This window comes from Antrostomus carolinensis, unplaced genomic scaffold (assembly GCF_000700745.2).
Source record: "Antrostomus carolinensis isolate BGI_N321 unplaced genomic scaffold, ASM70074v2 scaffold28923, whole genome shotgun sequence".
Taxonomy (NCBI): domain Eukaryota; kingdom Metazoa; phylum Chordata; class Aves; order Caprimulgiformes; family Caprimulgidae; genus Antrostomus; species Antrostomus carolinensis.
Window position 1 is genome coordinate 2,086 of NW_010304931.1, and position 21,281 is coordinate 23,366.

A 21,281-nucleotide genomic window follows, 5' to 3' on the forward strand; every position below is an offset into this window, starting at 1 on the left:
GCTGAACCTGTAGTTCAAGTGGATTTGTAGAACGTAACTTATTTGAGAAGTTCTGATAAGTTATTTCTGCACAAAGATGCAAAAGTGTTTGTTATGTGAATGGATCAAAATGGCTTGTGCTTCATAGAATCATAGAATGGTTAGGATTGGAAGGGACCATGGGTTTTGGGTATGGGTGCTCCATGGGAAGGCTTCTGAATTGCTCTCCTGAGATCCTGGCTGTTTCTGTCCAGAAAAACATGAGAGATTGGAGGGTGGTGTGATGGGTTCACAGGCTTTTGGGTAGGGATTTGAATGGGGAATGGAAGGACTCTGTAGCATTACACCAATAGTTATTCATTCTGCCCAGTTTTTGTGAAACAGGACTGATCTTGGTTTTACACACTTTATTTCTTGAACAGGAACAAATGCAAAGTTCCTAGAAAAACTTACAGATGAAGCAAAGAATATAATGGCTGTAGCAGACTCTGTGTTTATGAGTGTCTCCGAAGACATCCAGAAAGGGTGTATCCATGTGAAACATCTGGAAGAGGTTTTCCAGCATGAGAAACAGTTCACCTGTATCTGGGAGATAAGTAAGAACACTGTTCAGAGGTGGCATTGTTGGCTTATGGCATCATCGTGGTGATCTATGACCTACTCTGTTAACCTGCTCCAGTGATTAGTGATGCTAATTAAGTGCTTCAGTAGTTAGCAGTGCTGCCCTTGTCTTTGTCTTTTATATGCAGCTCCAGTTTGTGTTGTCTGCATTTCACTGTGTTGTTTGTGACTCTGCAAATCCAAAACTGACTTATGGGTGGGAGGTACCTGCCTTGTGACTATAGCTGAATTTTCTTTCAGAGCACCAGCAGCTGTCGTGTTTAGAGAAAGAACAACTCCAGAGGGAACTGAAAGAATTGCTGCAGAGGAGGCAAGAAGAAGTAACACTTCTCAGAAAAGAGAAAAAAGCAATAGGAACCTTTCTGAGCATGTGTAGGAAGGTGAAGGCATCTGTGAAAGGTAGTGTTTTGGGGGAGCAATTTGAAAATGGCAACTCCAGAAAACATAATTTCCTTGAAAATGATTAGGCTTTGTAAAAAAGGTCTTACTCTAAACCACAGGAAGGATGAGGAGGGGTGGGGGAGGCAAACCTAGAGCATCTGAGGGATAAAATGAGTGCTTATGCATCAGGTGATGCTTGTTGGGGTCCACATGCCCAATAGCATTTGCAACTTGGTGGACTAAATGAAGTAAGCTGGACACAGGCTGGACATCTGGTCTCTCTCTGACCTCTCTCTCTCTCTTAAAGTGGATGTAGGTGAAGTGGAATTTCAATACTCTGAAGATCTTCACTCAAAAAGACTAAATGCAGTTGTGAATGTGGGAAAGAGACCCCTACAGACCTACTACAGCTTGAGCCCAAAGCTGAAAAAAATGGCTCAGAAAATGCACTCTTGTAAGGACAGCCTGATCTTCCAGCAGTTCTGGGAGGAAGCAGCGCAGAGGGCAGGAGAGGAGTATGAAAGTTCAGAAGAGGAGGATGAGGATGTTGATGTACCTGTGTTGGGCCTTGATGAAGTTTTCGACAGTCTAATCTTCCCTTGTTTTGAGAGCTATGAAATGTTGTATGATGATCTCAGATCTGGAAGTCTCACGCTTTCTGCAGTTGATACCATTTTTCAGGAATTCAGAAATCATCCTGAAGAAATCAAAACTGAACTAAATGCCATATGTAAACTTTGGCCTGGAGAAGACAGAAATTGGGTTGATCAGCGATTTCGGCAGATCCAGCAATACCATGAAATGCATTTAACTTTTGATGCTGCGAAGATCATTGCCAATGTCAAAGAGAGTTTAAACCTCTCTGGTGATTTCAGTGTCCTGGAAAACTTGTTGGACATAGTAAGTATCCACTTCTTCAGCTCTGTACTGTCAGGGTGTTGGCTAGAAAGCTTGGATAAATCTGAACCTTCCTGCAAGTCTGTCCCAGTCTGTCAAGAGCCATTCCTTGTCCCAAAATGTTTACTTGAAGTAAAAAGTAAGTATTCAAACAAAGTGCTATTGTGTGATCTTTCTTAAAAGAGAGAAGATGGTATTCCTCTTTTTGGGGTGTGGCTTTGCAGAGGGCTCTCCTTTCTCTGCTGGAGAACGGGTTGTATTTCCCATTTCCAGACTGAATGTTTGTTTGCACTCCTTGCTTTGTAGACAGAAAAGCTTGAATCATACAAGACACAAAAGCTGGACTCCATCAGCCCTGAGCTTATGCATGCCAAGACCCTGCTGCAGGGGATCACTGTGAACCGCCGTCGGTGTCTGAGTGAGCTGGCCCAGCAGAAGGAGTTTGTCTGCTGGGTCAGAGAAGCACTGAAAGGTGTGTGCTGCTCACCCAGGAATTAGGCAGATAGTTCTAGAAGGGATGCTGGTTTGTGTGGGGACAGAAGGAATGCCATGTCCCTGACCCATCTGCTGTCTGCTTTATGCCTTTGCAGCTTCTGGTATTGATAGTTACAAGCATCTCTTATGGATTTTGGTGTGGAACGTGCTGTGAAGTAATCCCACAGTAGCTACCCTACCCAGGAGCTGGGCTCAGTCTGAAGGCTTGTAATAGCTGCCACCATTCAGTTCAGACTGGTTATTTAAGGGACACACACATCCTTGTGTGTCTGCCAGCTTGGTTGTGTTACAGACACACACCCTTTGCGTTCCTTCCATCCTGGCTGTGAATCTGCTGTTTGTGGCAATACGGGCGAAAGCCAAGGCCAAGGAGGTCATTAGTGTGGATGGATCAACTAGTAAAGCTGCTGGCAGGATGGGTGGAGGGGAGTTGTGCAGGAGATGCTGTTTGAATACATTTTTTCTGCATTTTCTTTGAAAGGTGGTAATGTGGAATTGCATTAAAGCTGCCTCATTTGTTGTTCATTCATGTGTTTTATCTCATTTAAGATATAAATGAGCTGAAGGTATTTGTAGACTTGGCCTCCATCTCTGCTGGGGAGAATGACATGGATGTGGACCGTGTGGCATGTTTCCATGACACTGTGCATGGCTACTCCTCCCTGCTCTACGAGCTGAGGCAAGAGTCAGGGTTTGAGGACTTCATGTGCTGCTTGAAGAAGCTGTGGCGAGCCCTGAGCAGTGATGAGAATCTTCCCAAGAAACTGGTGAGTTCTGCTGGAGCAGGTCCCCTCTGCATCCTCTTGTGCTTCTGCCTTGCAGCAGTGGCTGGAAGTTTGACTGCACAGGGCAAATTGCACTTGTGTGGGGACGTCACAGCAGCTTTTGTTATGGGAAGAGTAATGTTTTATGTTTCCATGGCACAAAAATTCACTGCAGCAACTGTAACTGGATTTCTCCAGAGCACTGCTGAGACTTTCAAGTGTGACATGGTGTAGCTTTGCTCTAGCAAGAATTTGAATAATGATGCAGAAGAGGGAAGGCAGATGGCTGGGAACTCTGTCTTATTCTTTGCAGCAGGACGTGTTTCTACAGCAAGAGGCACTGAAGCACTGTGGGCTCTGTTTGTTCAGCCTCCTATGGTGTTGGTAAAGAACAGCTGTGCAGAAAGATCAGGCTGTGGCCCATAGTCATTCCTTTCTTCCATCTCCATCATGCAGCTCTTCTGCCAGCCCAAGCTGTTAGTCCTGGACACACGTGTAATCCTGGAAAAAAGTGCCAAGTGAGGGCAGTTAGGGCAGTGCCATGTCTTCTCTTCCCACAGCGTGCTTCAGCTGAACACTTGGAGTGGTTGAAAACAGTGAAAGAGAGCCACGGGTCTGTGGAGCTGTCGTCGCTGTCGCTGGCAGCTGCCATCAACAGCAGAGGAATATATGTTCTCAGAGCACCAGCTGATGGCCAGAAGGTGAGGCTGCTTGGCTTTCCCCCCCCTCTAGCAGGTAACACTGCTGTCATGTCAGTAACTGTCAAAAGTGTGCTGTAGCTTTTCTCCCACTTTGCACAGCTCATGTTTGGGGGCTGCTGCCTTCTAAGTGCTCCCCTTGCTGGTGTAGCACTGCCTGAGGAGTGGGACCTCAGTGCACATCAGCACTAATGACTCGTTCTCTGGCAGGTTTCTTTGGACAATGTCCTGCACCTCACCCTCCCAGGGAGCTCTGGGGATACTGAGGCATCATGGAAATACTCTCTGGCGGAGCTCCGTGAACTGCAGAACAAACTGATGCTCATGTCAGCAAAGGGAGAGCAAGGCTTGGAGGTGGAGAAGTTCTCTGAGGTCAGATTTCAAACTCAGTGGGTTACTGATATTGAGGCTGGGGTTGGATTTTGCCTTGAATATCAGCTTTTAAGACTGTGGTTTGCAGCTGAGTTGCTGGGGATGAGTAGTCGCAGGCAGAGAGATGTTCCTACCTCTTTGGTTTCCTGTGATGGTGGAACTAAACTGGAGACTTGGACAGTGGACTGGTACCCTCATCCTCTGGTTCCACTGGGGATGCTCCTGGCCAGGAATGTCGCTGTGGTTTTGTAGCAAGCTGGGGATTCCTTACTGGCTTCCTGGGGATACAGCTGTCAGAAAGGCACAGGGTGTCTTTTGTTACTGTACCAGGCCAGACAGACCTGGCTCGGGACCAGTGCCTTCATTTTGATTGCACGTCTTTCCTGTGGTTTCGTGACTGGCACTTGTCTTGGTAAATCACCTTAGGTTTTTTGTCTCTCCTCTATCCTCACACAGATCTTTTCCAATGTCCAGCGGCTTGCACAGGCCTTTATAGACCTTTATTCGGCTGGCAACATGCTGTTCCGCTCCTGGCTTGCTCATGTGTATTGCTCACCCAAAAGAGAATCCTGTGTTCTTATAGACTTCTCTTTGGGACTGATCCCAGTGCTAGAAGGGCAAGGAGATATGGCTGTGCTCCCAGGCCTCTGCAAGACGATGGAGAGTTTCCTGGAGAGTTGGAAAAACTTCATGTATGAAAAACGATTGCAGCATTTCTACTTGAACTACTACACTGCTGAGCAGCTGGTCTATTTGTGCACAGAACTGGGGCAGAGGATGCCCAGCCAGGGTGCCCTGATGATGCTTTCATTCCTAAAACACAACTGCACCCAGCAGGATGTCCTTAGAGCCTCCAGGAGTGAGGTGCCTCCCAGCTCAAGAAGATCTATTTCTGACTTCCAAGGGATGCTGGGTGGGGAGAAGGACCTGACTGCACAGCTGAAGTGCATCTGGGAATGTTACATGAGCAACATGGGCTCCTTCCTTCCCAGCTGCCTGGATATTGATACGCTTGGGGAGTGGCTGAAGAATCTGGCCAGCTGGGAGAGAGAGCATGTCACACGAGACTTCCTACGGGATCTTCTGTGTGTTGGTCAGCCCAACCTCATCACATGCCCTCGCTCTGAGGTGCTCACATCTGCTCTGGCTATTTACATGAACAGCCCCAACCTGCCCCTTCCCACTTTTGACGAAGTTCTCCTGTGCACTCCTCAGACCACTGATGAGCAGGTGGGGCTCTTCCTCAGGAGATGCCTCATCCCCTGCAGCGGAGGAGAGAAAATTTACACCATGCTGTACGCAGATGAGCTGAGTTATGATGTCAGCTGCAGAGCAGAAAAGCTGTTCCAGCATCTGCAGCACTACAGCAGCACCTATCGCCTCGTCATTCTTTGCAACTGCGAGAGGGAGCACAGCTACATCCCTTCTGTCTTCAGCCAGTACAAAGTGCACATGATACCCCAGAGGCCACTGGTTGAAATCCAGCGATACCTTCAGCACCACTACAGAGTCACTCAGCCTTCAAGCTCAGCTGCTTCTGTGTTCAAGGACAATATGTGTGTTGGGATTGTGTCCTCTAAAAGAGCTGGTGTGGGTAAGATGTCGCATGCAGAGTGGGATCTGCTGAGTGTTAAAAACTGGAGTGGAGTTCACCTTGCAAGGTTTTCTGCCCAAGCAATAAGCATCTTGGTCAAAAAGAATGATTCAGACCATAGTCAGTGGAGTGAGGTGAAAGCTGTAAGGACAGCTCATCTTGTCCTGAGATGGGAATCTCGCAGATGGTTTATTTTACTACTCTGACTCCTGTCTCTTTCTACTGACATACATAATTAACATAAACTAGATAGCTGGTGCTGGATAAGATGAATCTGACCTTCTGAGGTTAAAATATGCCTGCAGGAAAATGTATGTGTGATGAGACAAGGGTTGTAAAGCCTGCCTGTTTTCCTTGCACAGGAAAAGTTGTTGGCTGTCTCAGTGCAAAATGCTGGAGGACGTTACATAAAACTACTTGACAGGCTGAAAAGCAAACAGAAGGTGGTTCTTCAAACAGTGCTTAGTTAAATTGTGGAACCCAAAGCTTTACACAGGCTTAGAAAGTTATTAGATATAGTCATGAGAGAAACGTCCATCAAGTGCTATTAAACACAAAGATGTTCTCTCTGGCATTGGAGTTCCTGAGCTGCAAGTCACTGGAAAAAATACTTGAGAAGGAGTCACTGTGTCAGTTGTGTTGTTACCCAGTTCCTTAGCTGTTGTCCCGTTAGAGACTGGTGGTCCAGTAGCTGGGTCCAGTAAGGGTGCACTGAACTACTTCTAGTGCATCCATACGAGAGCAACATCAGACCTTGCTTTTTCCTTACAGCAGCCAACAGTGGCTTTGTTTCCAGGCTGCAGCTGCTCTAACCAGATCAGCCTTTCTTCTGCTGGAATGCCTTTTAGGGAGGTTCACAGATTTCAGAGGATAGGATACTTAAGCATTTGACTTCCTTCTTTCTATTATGACCTTAATAAGATGTATTTGATATTGATGGCTTTAATTCTTTTGGTGTTTTTTATGATACCAGGGAAATCTCTGTATGTGAAGAGGCTACATGAGAGACTGCAAGAGCAGCATCCTGACTGTAGAAAGCTTCTGAAAACCATCAGACTGATTGAACCAGAAGTGGATGAAGATAAAGTGCTAAAATCTCTTCTGCCTTTTCTGAAGAGAAAACACCAGACAAAGCCCATGATATTCCATTTTGATATCACCTCTTCAGTAAGTACATCCCTCCTACAGCTGCCTTGTCCTACAAGTTCTGGCAAAAGTTTTCTTTAAAGCTTTTCTTTCTCAGTAAGCCATTTCACTAGGATGTGTTTTCTAATTATTGTGTAAGTAACATAACAAACCCTTTACCGTCAAGGTGGTTGAACTCTGGAACAGGTTGACCAGAGAAGATGTAGAGGCTCCAACCTTGGAGATACTAAAAACCTGACTGGATATGGTCTTGGGCAACTTGCTGTAGCTGAGTCTGCTTTGAGCAGGGGAGGTTGGGCAAGATGATCTCCAGGGATCCCTTCAACCCTTGACTGTTCTGTAATTCTGTGAAGTTATGATGATTAAATAAAGAGGAAATGCCTTTTCTTGCGATAGGTACAAAGTGGAGTTCCGGAGTTTCTGTTCAAGCTGTTGGTGTTGCAGTATCTGACAGATAATAATGGAAACATGTGGCTACGACAGAAGTGCCATTTGTACATCATTGAAATCCTTGAGGTACCCCCAGTGCCAAAGAAAGCAGCGAGACACGTACGTACAATTGCTCAGTCATTTTGTGTGTGTGTTTGTGTGCAGCTGCCCAGGAGTTGCAGAGGCTGTAGCTGTAACCATAGCATAGGAATTCCCTGTTCATGTCAGGGTGTACAGTGCATCTTCATTGCAAAGTGATGTCCCTGCTGTTCTACAAAGTGATATTGAAACCAAACAGTAAACTCTGCCTGTGGGGTTTTCTTGGATTATTTCAGATAATTTCTGAAGACCTGTTAGTCCAAGCCTCACTAGCATCACTGTAACATTTATAGGAAACAAAAATGCAAAATCTGACTTTCCACGTGTTACTTTGCATGTTTGAAAGTACTAGAATACTTATATGCAGCTATAAGAACAGAGTGTAGAAGTGACAGGGATAAATGACAACGGTTTCTTGGATTTAATTTTCTTTGAGGTAACATTGAGAAGGGGCTGGAGGTAACAAAGGACCAATGTTACAGGAAGGAGACTGTAGGAGGAAATAGAATTAATTGTTGTGATGCATTTTAAGTGGCAGAAGTGATGCACAGTGGGAAAAGTATCAGGGTTGCATTGGCGAGCTGCTGTTAGTCAGGTCTGTGATTTTAAGCAAGAATAGTGTTAAGAACAGATTAAACAAACTGAAGAAGATCAGGGCTACAGATTGTGATGACATATTTTCTTTTCCTCTACTCTAGATGTCAGTGACCCAGAAGTACAATTTCTTTGATGTGTTCCCTAAAGTAACATGCAAGTCTCCCAAGGAAGTACTAGAAATGGAGACACTTGGGAATCAGTCTGGGGATGTTTCAGATCCAGGAATGGACGAGGAGGAATTCTGCAGTGAGGCTTTCCAGAGACCTTTCCAGTATCTGAAAAGATTTGATCAGGGGTACAATCTGGACAAGTTCTGCTATGAAGCACACTCTGTGGAAGGGAGCCCGGCAGAATGCCTGCAGCAGTTCCTCCTGCACTGCGGGATCACAGATCCCTCCTGGTCAGAGCTCCGAAACTTCACGTGGTTTCTCAATGTTCAGCTGAGAGACTGTGAAGCTTCTGTCTTTTGCAACCCTGATTTTGTCCAGGACACTTTGCAAGGTTTCAAAAACTTTGTCGTTACCTTCATGATTTTAATGGCAAGGGATTTTGCAACACCCTCCCTAAATATTTCTGATCAAAGTTCAGGAAGGCACTCCTCCAACCTGGAGAACATTGCAGAAGAAGATCTTCTTCCTTTCCGCATTCGGAAAAAGTGGGAGTCTGAGCCTCACCCATACTTGTTTTTCAATGAAGATCGTGTGTCCATGACGTTCATTGGTTTCCACTTTCAGCCTAATCACAGTGGCGGTATTGATGCCATTAATCCTTTGAACAGCAGCATTATCAAGAGAAATGTCATGACTTCACAGCTGTACAAAGGCTTGTTACTCCAAAGAGTTCCCTTCAATGTTCCATTTGATCAGTTGCCTCGTCATGAGAAGCTAGAGAAGCTTTGCATGGTTTTGGGAATTCCCTGGGTAATAGACCCTGATGAGACATACGAACTCACAACAGACAACGTGCTAAAAATGTTGGCTATTGAGATGCGATTCAGATGCAACATCCCCGTTGTCATCATGGGAGAAACGGGCTGTGGGAAAACCAGACTCATAAAGTTCCTGTGCAAGTTACGCAGGAACTGTGTGGAGGTAGAGAACATGAAGCTTGTGAAAGTTCATGGGGGCACTACTGCAGAGATGATTTATGCCAGGATCAAAGAAGCAGAAGCCCTTGCTAAAACCATTAAGGAGCAGCACGGGTTGGACACTGTCCTCTTCTTCGATGAAGCCAACACAACAGAGGCTGTAAGCAGCATCAAGGAAGTTCTGTGTGACCACACAGTACAGGGGAAGCCTTTGGTCTCTGGCTCTGGCTTGCAGATCATAGCGGCCTGCAACCCGTATCGTAAGCACACACCAAGGATGATTCAACGCCTGGAATTAGCTGGCTTGGGCTACCGTGTCAAAGCAGATGAGACAAAGGATAAGCTTGGGTCTATTCCACTGAGACAGCTCGTGTACCGGGTCCATGCACTCCCACCCAGCATGGTCCCATTAGTGTGGGATTTTGGGCAGCTGAACAACTTCACTGAAAAAATGTACATCCAGCAGATTGTGCAGAGAGTTACTGAGCACGTCCCCATGGGGCAGCTGGAAGCAGAGGTGATTACAGAAGTGCTCTTTGCTTCCCAGCAATACATGAGGCAGAGGGACGATGAGTGCAACTTTGTCAGCCTGCGGGATGTGGAACGCTGCATGGAAGTTTTCAAGTGGTTTCACAAGCGCAGTGAACTGCTGCTGAGAGAACTGGAGAAGTACCTTGCTGAGAAGAGAGCTCCAAAGAGCACCGTTGAGAGAAACAACGTTATCTGGTCCTTAGTGCTGGCAGTTGGGGTCTGCTATCACGCATCCTTAGAAAAGAAGGAGGCATATAGGAGTGCTATCAGCAAGGTCCTTCCAAAACCTTACAACACCCAGAAAAAGATTTTGGAAGAAATCTCCCTGATGCAGGACGTATTCCTGAGTGGTGTGCACCTCAGAGATACTATAGCAAGAAACTTGGCCTTGAAGGAAAATGTCTTTATGATGGTCATCTGCATTGAGTTGAAAATCCCTCTTTTCCTTGTTGGGAAGCCTGGGAGCTCCAAATCCCTTGCAAAAACTATTGTGGCCGATGCTATGCAGGGCCAAGCAGCTCAGTCAGATTTGTTCAAGGAGCTGAAGCAGATCCATCTAGTGTCTTTCCAGTGCAGCCCTCTCTCCACTCCAGAGGGAATCATAAGCACTTTCAGGCACTGTGCTCGATTCCAGGAAGGGAAGGACTTAGAGGAGTACGTCTCAGTGGTGGTTTTGGATGAGATTGGGCTGGCAGAAGACTCTCCCAAAATGCCCTTGAAGACTTTGCATCCACTTTTAGAAGATGGCTGCATAGATGATGTCCCTCTTCCTCACAAAAAAGTTGGCTTTATTGGGATTTCCAACTGGGCTTTGGACCCTGCTAAAATGAATCGAGGCATCTTTGTCTCACGTGGTGACCCCAGCAGAGAAGAGCTCATAGAAAGTGCAGAGGGGATTTGTTGCTCAGCACGAGGGGCTCTGCAGAAGGTCGAACAGTATTTTTGTCACTTTGCAGATGCATATGAAAATATTTGCAGGGCCCAAGACAGGGAGTTCTTTGGTCTGCGTGACTACTACAGCCTCATAAAGATGTTTTTTGCCTTAGCTAAGAGCTCCAAAAGTGAGCCAACACCTCAAGACATAGCTGAAATTGTTCTTCGTAACTTTGGTGGCAAAGATGATGTCAATGCCCTGGAAATATTTACCTCACGGTTACCAGAAAAAGGAGAAATACATGCTCATGATATCAGTAGAATTGAACTGATACGACAAAACATTTACAGCAGTGGTCAGGATGGTGATTGCAGGTACCTGCTTGTGTTGACTGAGAATTATGCAGCACTGCAGATCCTCCAGCAAGCCTTCTTTACCGCCCGACAACAGCCTGAGATTATCTTTGGCTCCAGTTTCCCTAAGGACCAAGAGTATACCCAGATATGCAGGAACATCAACCGTGTGAAGGTCTGTATGGAAACTGGCCAAATGGTTGTGCTGCTCAACTTGCAGAACCTTTATGAAAGCCTCTACGATGCCCTCAATCAATACTACGTGTACCTTGCTGGCCAGAAGTATGTTGACTTGGGACTGGGCACCCACCGGGTGAAGTGCCGAGTGCACCCAAAGTTCCGTTTGATCGTCATCGAGGAGAAGGATGTGGTATATAAGCACTTTCCCATCCCACTGATCAACAGGTTGGAAAAGCACTACCTGGATATCAGTACTGTCCTGGACAAGCAGCAAAGAGAAACTGTGAAAGAGCTGAAGAAGTGGGTGCAGGATTTCACTGCGGCCAATACAGAAGAGCACTTCATAAGCAAGCAGACATACAGCCCTTCCGATGTGTTTGTGGGCTACCACTCCAACACCTGTGCCTCAGTGGTCCTACAGACAACGGAAAGGCTGAAACCAGTGTGTCCTCCTGGTGAACTCATGAGCTACGTGAAGAGAGAAGCCCAGCTGGCGCTGCTGAACTGCGCGACCCCGGACGCTGTGATCCGCCTCTGCAACTCACGGTGCTTGTTTATGGCAGATTCTCTGGCCAATACGTACTTCAAGCTGCAGCAACACACGTCTTTTGCAGACTTCCTCCGAGCTCATGTCCATGCTGGGTCTGGCAACCAAACGGTCTTTACAGAGGTGAGTATCTTGCAGCATCCTCTCAAAACCCTCCCAGCCTTCACTCAGGTTTTTGGTGTGTACTGCCAGGGCTGCAGTGTGGCTGCACCTGAGTAAACTCGATAACAGCTTTGCTGCTTAGTGCCCAGATGTGCAGAGGTGGGTTTTTCAGCAGGTGTGTTGTTGCATCCTAAAGAATCTCATACCTCTGCCATGTGTGAGTAATATCGGATGCTCCCTGGCAAGCTGGGGTCTTAAGTGAGCTTGGGCAGCTGGTGCATCTCTTTACTTACAAAGGAGTTCTGTCTCCATGACCACAGCCAGCAAAACAGGCTGCTGACTGCAGAAAAATTTGTTAGGAGCATTTGAACCTTCATTTCTTTGTGTCTGCTTCTGGTCTTAAAGATACAACAGATTTTAACCCAGCTAAGGCACAGCCAGCCAGAGATCTCGTGGGCCGTTCGTGGAATAGCTCTGGGTTACTTTTGCTTAGTACTAAAACTAAAGAACTTAGTTGGAGAATGTCTCCTTCTCTTGCTTCACATGGGCTAAAACTAAAGAACTTCAGCTGAGATTGGCTGGAGAATGTCTCCTTCTCTTGCTTCACATGGAGACAATGTGCTTTCTCTTGGTAGCCCAGCACACCCTGGGTTGGTGTAACAGCCCGTGTTGACCCTTTGCCTACTGGCAGGCCAAATACATGTTTTTTGGGGTGCAATCCAGCTGTGTAGGGTTAAATGAATCTGTGCTGTGTTCCTGAGCAAAGAACAAACCTGCATCTTGCACTCCCAGGTCACCACCTTCTCAAGGCTTCTCACCAGTGCTGACACTGCTTCCCTGGAGAGAGAAGTGCAGGGCAAAGCCCAGAGGCCTCAGCTCCTGTTCCTGCAGCAGTTTGACACAGAGTACTCATTCCTGAGGGACATCCGGTGAGTCTGGCTTTGCATTATCCTGCTCTGAATAGGTCGTCTGGGTGGAAGATGCGTGGGCAGAACATTTGGAGTCACCCATCTGGAAAAGGGAGGCTCAAGGCTGTGTTGTGCTGAGCAGTGGACTGGCTCGGTGCAGACTGTCTTAGCCCCATCACGCTGAGACTGGTTTTTTGGAGTTATAACTGTCCCTGTAGGATGGGTGTTTTGATCTCTCCTCTGCCTGCAGCAGCCAAAGCTAATGTGGAGTGACTGCTTCTACAGTCTTTAATGTGCTGTTTTTACACTTAGTGACTTCTTTTAAATCCCTGTTTGCTCTTCAGAGATTTCCTTGATGGCACATCAGGAAATAAAGTCCTTATTATTCAGACAGACTTTGAAGACGGCTCTCAAAATGCCCAGCTCATCGCCTCAGCCAAGTAAGTCAAGTGTGAAGTGGTTCCCAGCTTGTTCTGCTTGGTGACTCCTCAGCCCCATTTGATAGTGCTGGTTTGGGCATTTCAGATCAGGAATGTGTAATCCCTTGTTTATTCTGTAGTGGAATGAATCTAGAAGCACTAATTGTATTTCAAATAATAATTCATATCTCAAGTCAAAATAAATTAAGCTGAGTCAAATTACCAGATAAATCCCTTTTGAAGTGTGAATTCTTGCTGGTGGCTGCAGAAGCCCTGATGAGCTGAGGATCAGGGCTGTCGTTTGGGGCATAGCTAGAGGTGGGGACTCACCACAGCCCAGGGGGGAGGAAGGGGTGAGTGAGTCATCTGTGTCTGCACTGGGGAAGGAACATTCCCTCTCTTAGGGAGGAAAGACTCGGCCCTCAACTTTTGTCTGACTTTGATCTGTCAACAGCATTTCCTCTGTCGTAGATACACTGTTGTTAATGAAATCAACAAAGTGGACCTGGGCGAAGTCTCTGTCTTTGTTTACTTCATTATGAAGCTTTCCCGGGTGGAAGGAGGAACGTCCTATGTGGGATTCCATGGAGGTGGGTCTGACTGTCTGTGGCTCCTTGCTCTTCAGCTGACTTCAGACAAACATACCAGAGCAACATTTCTCATGTTCATCTTCCTTCTAAATGCTTAAAATCTGGAATCGGCGTGTCCTGTGGGTTGTCAGAGCTGCTTCCCTGGCTCCCGGGGACCACTCCTGGGGTCAGTACCTTGGAGTCCCAGTTTCCTCTGTGAGAGCACCTTGTCTTGCCCACTGGCAGTTGAGTCCTCTTTCTAGTCAGGTGGAGAGCAGCAAACAAACCCGATGCTATTGTCCTCCAGGAGGCTTCTGAGTCCATGATGATGTGTTCTGCTTTCAGCAGCAAGCTTTCTGCTGTGTGTGGTGGGTTCCAAGAGCCTCAAAGCCCTGGTAGTGTACATGCCCCATCAGTCAGGGTTGTGTGTGTTTGCATGTTCAAAGTGAATTGCTACTTGCTCTTTCTACATCAAGAAGTGTAAATAAACTCTGGATGTGAATTGCTGGCACACAGGTACTGGGAAATAATTCTTGGGAAGCTCTTCTAGAAGAGCATGCTGCAGGCACAAAATTACCTCTTTCTTTTTTCTTTGTTCTCTGCCTTTAGGGCTGTGGCAGTCAGTGCATATAGATGATCTCCGCAGATCCAAAGACATGATCTCTGATATGACTGCCCTGCAGAACCTCACCATCAGCCAGATGTTCTGTGAGGATTCAGGTAAAGCCAAAGGTGAGCTGCACGCTGGCTGTACCAGCCAGCCGTGTTGATATGCCAGTGGGGAAAAGGGGAGATGTGCTCTCAGCCTTGGTGCTGGTGGAACTTAAGCCTGGTACAACATATTTAATGATTTTTCCTGCTCAACATGTGGTTTTTGTGGGGGTTACCACACGGCTACCAACTTGTGTTTGTTTTTAGTTCATTACTGGAACTTTGAGTCATCAAGTAAGTTCACTTGGTAGTTTTCCCTTTTTCTTTTGACAAAAATGTTCTGTTTGCACTGCTCAGCACCCTGAGTGCTCTGTCTCAGCTTAGAAGGCAGCAGATGCTGGATGGCAGAGACCACTGACAAAAGTCACTCCAGAGAATCTCACTTGTTTGAATATAGATCTGTTCACCTCATCTCATCACGTAGGAAAGTTAGAAAAGACTTTTTCATTCCACTGTACACTTTTGCCTCTCACCACACTGCCTTACAGGATTGTGGTGGAGCTTAGAGCATTAGCTCTGGCTGTTGTATTTCTGCCAGTTTGTGCTACATGAAGCTGGGCAGCCCTGGCAGCTGTAGCTGTGTTTGGAGAGGTAGATCTCAGCTACTTGTGCAGGTGATAATGGATCTCTGACAGATGTTCTGCTCTGGGGTGCAGTTGCTAAATCAACCCTTACCTGACTGATGACTGATGCAGAAGTGTACTGCTTCTTTCTAATAAAAATTCTACATCTTAGTTGCAGCTCTGCCTGTGAATGGAGAAGAACAGGAGGAAAATAAGGTGGAGGTGGAAACACCAGTGCCAGAAGCAGAGCCCTATGAGGTCAGTTCAGAATACATTTGTTTGCTTCTCAGCTGTCAATATGGCTTTCTGCCCTTTGTCATCTGTAGGTGAAACACACCTTTTGTATCCCCATTCACCTGAAATCCATCAGGAATATTATTTTCATCATGAATTTTAATATTCAGACATAAATTCCTCCCTCTGCTGCCCAGTCAAAATGGGGAGGCAAGAGTGTAAAACTGAAGAGTAATGAACTTGTTCTCACGCTGTTCCTTGGAAGGGTGAAATCCTGGACACCACTGTACTCCTGAGGACCTGTGTACAAAGTGCTGTGGGAATGCTGCAGGACCAAAATGAAGATCTTAGTCGAAGCAGAAAGCGAATTAAGATTCTTCTTGGCCTCCTGTCCAAAGAGGATGACTTGAAAGGTATGTGCTCCCTGGCTGCAGCAGGTGGTGTCCCTGAGCATCCAGGGGACCACCAAAGCATGTCAGTTAATTCACTGGGGACCCAAAGGTCAGTGGTCCTTGCTGTATTGTCACAAGGTGGATCTCCCAGGCAGTCTCCCAAGGGCGTGTGTGACTGCTCCATTCTGTTGCTCCTTTGACAGCTGTAGGGCTTTTCCTAGAGTTCAGCTCATGGGTTTTTTCTCTGGCTGTGCTAGCTCTGGTGGCTGTTTTTTCCTGCCTTGGCCAATTATTGAAACAACTGTAAAATGCTGTGGTTGGCTTGATATTTGGGTTTGGATTCAATGCCAGTAGAAGAGACAATGCAAGTTCTCTGTTTTCCAGCCTCTTTCCTGAAGATAACAAAGGCTCGTCTTTCCAACCTTTTGAAGAAGCAAGAAGAAAATTCCTTTCACCCAAAAAACTGGGTGCTTCGAGAGGCGTCCAACCTCAGTGCACTCCAGGAAGCAGGCACCTTCAGGTGAGGACAGCAGTGATACAACATGCAGCCTTCCAAGAAAAGTCTTCAAATGACAGCTGTGCAGCAGAAACAGCAGTTTTGTGTAATACGAATATTTACAGTGTCAGTCTGTGCTGGAAACTCCCTGAAGCCAGTTTTGTCCTCTCCTGGCTCCTGAGGGAGGGTGACTTAGAGCTGAATGGGCTGTACTGGGACAGGAATGCACAAGTGCTTTGAGCAGAACAGTGGGATTACAGACAAGCCAAGAGTGAGAGAAGTGGGGGGGTTTTTGTTGGTGATACTTTTTCCACTTAAAGGCAGGATTAGGACTTTCTCACATGCAAATGTCAGCAGTTTGTCAGGACAGCCACTTCTTGATTTGCTGATATCGTTGCTCACCTTCCCTCTGGGTTTCTTGGTCTCTTTCTGCCCCCAAAGGCACACCTTGTGGAAGCGAGTCCAGAACGTGATCACTCCATTCCTGGCTCTCCTGATTGCTGTCATAGACAGAAATGGCAATCTGGAGCTGTTGGCCAGGCCGGCACATGAGTGGGTGACAAACCTGTGGATGTTCATCTTCAGTGATGCAAAACTTCTGACTGTCCCGTACAGTGTGGGTAAGAACAGGTGAGCCACTGGAGAGAGCAGCAGGGGGGCTTGGCTGGCAGCACTGAGACCAGCCCAGCATGGGCTTTAAATCCACGTGGAAGATTATCACTGTTGGTCGCTCCCTTGTGCTGTCCTAAGGCAGCAGGGCAGTTGTTGGTGGCTTCAGAACTCTCTTCTCTCTGCTTTATCTCCAGTACTCCTGGGCTTTGGCTCTCTAGCTCTTGGCATGCTCACACTTCTTACCCAGCCCTTGAAGCCCACATGTCCTGCCATTACAGCCCTTTTTCCAGGGAATGCTTACTGAGTAGGTCCTAATGCTACATGGTTGGCAGGATCAGCTGTATTAGAGTTCCTTCCCCTTCCCTCATCCCCTTCTAGGGCTAATTTCTTGCCTTCTGCAGCTTCCTGTCTCTGTTGTCTGAATGTGTTTCCCAGGTAAAAGCCCAGTGCATTAATGACCTTTTAATCTCCCAGCTCTCAGCCAGAGATAATTCTGGTGCACAACAACATGATGGTGTCTGCTGATGCTGGGAATGAGATGCCCTTCAGCTGGAGGATAAAGGAGTACTTGGATGAGATGTGGTTGGAAGCTCAGTTCATCCAAAACACTGAAGGTGAGAGCCTGGCTTGAGCTCATTACACAGAGCATCTCAATCTACCTGTGCTATAAACTCTGGCTTGTCCCTACCATGCCTCTGCCTTTCTGTGACCCTGGAGTCACCTTCAATCCCTCTGTGCAGAGTTTTGAGTTTTGTGTAACTAGCTTTTCTTTGTGCTTTGTCTTTCTCACATACTCTGTGCCCTTGTATTCAAAATGCTGTGGAAATGCCAAAAGTTAATGACAAAATGAGATTCCATAAATACGACCCTGGTGCCTGGGCTGAGGGCGCCCGGCCTCAAATCCCTTGTCAGTGCTCCGCATGAGGGGAGTGCTGTATGCATCACTGATTAATTAGGTGTCAGTCTCTTTAGGACAGAAGCTGTGTCAAACCCAGCATCCTCCTAATATTCAGCTTTTCTCTGCATTCTCATTTTCCAGATCAAGCTGAGAAGTTTGTGGATATCTTCCAGAAGACTGCACTGGGAAAATTTATCTCTGCTCTGACTAAGGAAGAAAGGCAGATGCTCTTCCAGTGCTATATCACAGACTTTATTGTCTTGACCATTGGTGTGTCTTCCCCAGAGGAGCTGCAGGTCAGTGTCTGGAACAAGAGCTGGAACCCTTTGGATGGAGAGGAGAGCATGATGAACATGCCCTTCTGTAGCAATCTTGCCTTCTTGGACAAAATCCCCCTCTGAGACAGACTGATAGCGAGGTGGCCACAAGGCAGTTGCATTTGATGCTGAACAGCTGCTGAGGTTACCAAGACCTTACTCAGAAAAGCACTTCCATAGGAGCACCTACAAAAATTGACACATCAGATAAGACTGTCGTTGTAAAGTGCTGATTCTCTTCTTTTAGAGAGTTTTGCCAGGATTTCCAGTACAGAATGAATGTTCTTTTTTAATTTTGATTTTGACTTTTTTCTAAACTTTCAGTGTCTTCGAATTGCATTCGTATCCTGCATAGAGGAGTGGAAGGCAGCATCTCCCAGAAGAGAGGAGACAGTGCCATCCTTGCCTTGCGTCCACCTTGGATACAATCAGTTCAAGAGCCGCCTGCAGAACTTCTCTAGGATCCTGGCTGTACACCCCCGTGTGGTTGATTACCTCATTAACCAGGAAGGACATGGAACACCACATACAGAGATGGTAGAGTCACTACCAGGCATTTTGTGGTCCTCAACCCTAGCAGAGAGCTTTGTCTTCACCGAGTTAGCTAGTGTTCAGTCTCCTTTGGATTTCAGCAACAGTAAAGTGGGAAGCACAAGCTCAGTCAGGACCCCTCAGTATTAGGAATAATCTGCTATGTTATTGTTACTAGCAGGATTTAAAATAGTTTGCCCTGCTTTCCCATCAGTTAATAGGATGTGCTAATGATCCGAGCCATGAACATGAGAATTCCAGAGCTGAAGATAATCTATTCAGTAGAACACATGTGATAGCAAACCAAATTCAGAGCCCAAGGTTCATAAATGATTCTGAAGTGCAACTGTTGTGTAACACTTGCACCCTATGTGTGTATCCAGGTTTTAGATGTGTTAGCTGCCATGGTATGTGCTGAAGAGCTGGAACATCAAGTGCAGACAGCCCGTCCAGAGACCTGGCTGCAGAAAGTGAAGAATCTTCGTATGCCCATTGAATTTCTTTGTAAAGAAAAGGATTTACAGAGGAGTGACAGTTGGTGCCATCAGCTGCTAAAAGAACTCGAGTACGTGCTGCAGCTCTGCTCATAATCTTGATCTTTTGCCTTCCTGTTGATAAGAATATTTGCACAGGCTGAAAGCTGCTCTGGTTCTGCTTTTCTCAAAGACTTTGCAAACCTTTCCAGGTTCCTCCTAGGCTCGAGTTTATACCAAGCATCAGGAACCAGATTGTTTCTTTCCTGCCTTATCTCATGTAGATTCTCCCTCTAAATCTGACAGTATCACCCGGTGTGTTCCAGCTGTCTTTAGGGGTTATTTCAAACTCTCATTAGGTTCCTGTTAACCAGCAGTGTCTCCCCACTTCATCCCATGTGCATAAAGACTGGGAGAGATGGGGAACTTCACTGCATCTGAGATGGAGTCTTGTCTATTGGAAGACAAGCCCAGAGAGCTATCCCAGTTTCTCACAGACCTAGTTTAGTTTAACCAAAGTGAGGAAAGTAGTTAATTGTGACTATTTTTTAAAAATTCCTTCCTTTATATAGAAGTTAGAGGTGTGAGAAGGTCTTTGCAGTGGTCTTAATTCTGCTGCAGTGGTGTCCACAGGACAGGCTCCTGTGCTGTAAGCTCCCAGGGTTAAGTGCTGTTATGTGTTTTGTCCTTGACAAAAAACCAGGGCTGATAACCACAGGGCAAAGTAAGAAGTTGCCTGAGAAGTGCACAAATGCTGTAGTGCTGAGCATGAAAAGCGGTGAGGTCATCAGACTGACCTGATACTGCACTTCCATTCATGCTCTCAGCTCATAATTGTACTTTTTGAAATCCCACTTTCCTTCCCACAGAGTCTGCTGGAACCGGGTTTTCTCCATGTCTCTGTTTGTAGAACACGTGTTGTTGGGGATCAACACTGTGATGCCAGAATTTGAGGATTTAGTGAAAAAATATACTTTGCTTCTCGCCAAGGTAAGGAAAGAAGCGATTTCACCTCTTCCCTGTTTGCTTCTGCTGATCACGTGAATTTTTGTCTCGGGTATTAGAGCTGAGTCACTTAGCTTTGTCCTTTTCCTCTGCAGTGTTTTCAGCATGGTTCAGACATGAAGACTCATCCAACTTTTGTTGCAGTGATGAAAATCCTGTGCCAATGCAAGGATGAAGTCAGCAACAGGCTCTACAGGTAGTGACACTGAGACAAGTCGCGGGGTCTAGTAGGAATGTTGCCTGTGTTGCCAGCATATTTCTGGGTGTAAGGCAGTGCTGCGTACAGTGTAATGAAAAACAAATGAGGAGCAAGAACTTTGATTTTATTCTGCATCCTGAAGCTAAGCAATTAGCCAATGGGTTCTACCTTATCTCCTCTCAGTCTAGTTGCAGATGAACATCTTATTAAAGGCTTTTGGTTAAGACAACATTGAAGCAATTGTCTTCATTGCCATTTCTGAATTACAGATACGGTCTGAGATCATGTCCAATCTGCCTAGGAGAGCCGAAGGATCCAGTCTGCCTGCCTTGCTACCATGTCTTCTGTCAGAAGTGCATCAGCACATGGCTAGTACCATCACAGATGCATTGTCCGTACTGCAGAGTTGCCATGGAGGATGTTAATTTGGATGTCTCTGTGGAGCTCAGGTACTCCACCCTGTCCAGGGTAGAAGCGTTGCAGTGAGGCTGGTTGTATGAGGAGATTCTAATTTGCAACTCTGAAGTTGTCAACAGGAGCAGAATGGTTGGAGGGAGCTCTGCTCTGCTCTTTCTAGGACCAGAACAGGTCCTGTCAGTTTTCTCTTTACTGTTTGAAAAAAAGAGAGGACGTTGCCTTGGCCCTGTAAGAAAACTGTAGTGACAAAACCCTGGAAAGCTCAAGCACTGCCAGTGGCTGAATCAAAGGAACTGTGTGGCACCGGGGGTTGCTTTGTGATAGTTTAGCAAAAGACTCTCAGTAAATGTATCTGGCCTCATGTTGCTGTTTGTGATCTTAGTTGTCAACATGGTGCAGCCTTTGCAGACAATGCTCCTGAAGTGTTGCACAAACGCAGCCTTTTGGAAAGCTGGAAAAGTCTCAGCTTGGTGACTTTTGCCTGTGTCTGGTTTGCTTCTTCCATGATTTCAGTGGTTCTGTATTTGATCATTGTCCTGATGCTTTTTACCCTTCCCCTAGAGATGCTATAGCAAGAAATGCCCTGTTCCGGCAGAGGTGCAATAACTTCTTCATAGATATGGTCACTACCATGTGCTTCAAGGACAATGAGCCCCCTGAGGCAGAGGTGATCCAAGAGCTTCTTAATCTGCTGTTTGTTCACCAAAGTGTCCTGAAAGGTTCAGGTGAGCTCCCTTCTTCCTGGCACTCAGCCTCATGGAGATGATTCTCTTGCCACTTTCTCTCACCTG

At 46.4% G+C, this 21,281-nt stretch overlaps 1 protein-coding gene across 1 annotated transcript in view; it reads left to right on the forward strand.

The window, feature by feature from the left end:
- The window catches only part of RNF213 (ring finger protein 213), a gene marked incomplete at its 5' end in the record, with an annotated part of 37,412 nt that overhangs the window by 1,852 nt on the left and 14,279 nt on the right, over positions 1-21,281 (forward strand). The window contains 27 exons of the mRNA XM_029084189.1: positions 402-575; positions 841-999; positions 1,289-1,881; positions 2,185-2,350; positions 2,923-3,140; positions 3,698-3,838; positions 4,046-4,207; positions 4,664-5,801; positions 6,775-6,968; positions 7,344-7,496; positions 8,174-11,767; positions 12,539-12,675; positions 12,999-13,094; positions 13,545-13,663; positions 14,252-14,374; positions 15,089-15,174; positions 15,416-15,563; positions 15,927-16,062; positions 16,480-16,668; positions 17,125-17,264; positions 17,690-17,844; positions 18,190-18,402; positions 18,780-18,961; positions 19,739-19,859; positions 19,970-20,070; positions 20,343-20,522; positions 21,052-21,221. Coding sequence (XP_028940022.1) covers positions 402-575; positions 841-999; positions 1,289-1,881; positions 2,185-2,350; positions 2,923-3,140; positions 3,698-3,838; positions 4,046-4,207; positions 4,664-5,801; positions 6,775-6,968; positions 7,344-7,496; positions 8,174-11,767; positions 12,539-12,675; positions 12,999-13,094; positions 13,545-13,663; positions 14,252-14,374; positions 15,089-15,174; positions 15,416-15,563; positions 15,927-16,062; positions 16,480-16,668; positions 17,125-17,264; positions 17,690-17,844; positions 18,190-18,402; positions 18,780-18,961; positions 19,739-19,859; positions 19,970-20,070; positions 20,343-20,522; positions 21,052-21,221 — 8,988 coding nt within the window. The remainder of the gene's footprint in view (positions 1-401; positions 576-840; positions 1,000-1,288; positions 1,882-2,184; positions 2,351-2,922; positions 3,141-3,697; positions 3,839-4,045; positions 4,208-4,663; positions 5,802-6,774; positions 6,969-7,343; positions 7,497-8,173; positions 11,768-12,538; positions 12,676-12,998; positions 13,095-13,544; positions 13,664-14,251; positions 14,375-15,088; positions 15,175-15,415; positions 15,564-15,926; positions 16,063-16,479; positions 16,669-17,124; positions 17,265-17,689; positions 17,845-18,189; positions 18,403-18,779; positions 18,962-19,738; positions 19,860-19,969; positions 20,071-20,342; positions 20,523-21,051; positions 21,222-21,281) is intronic.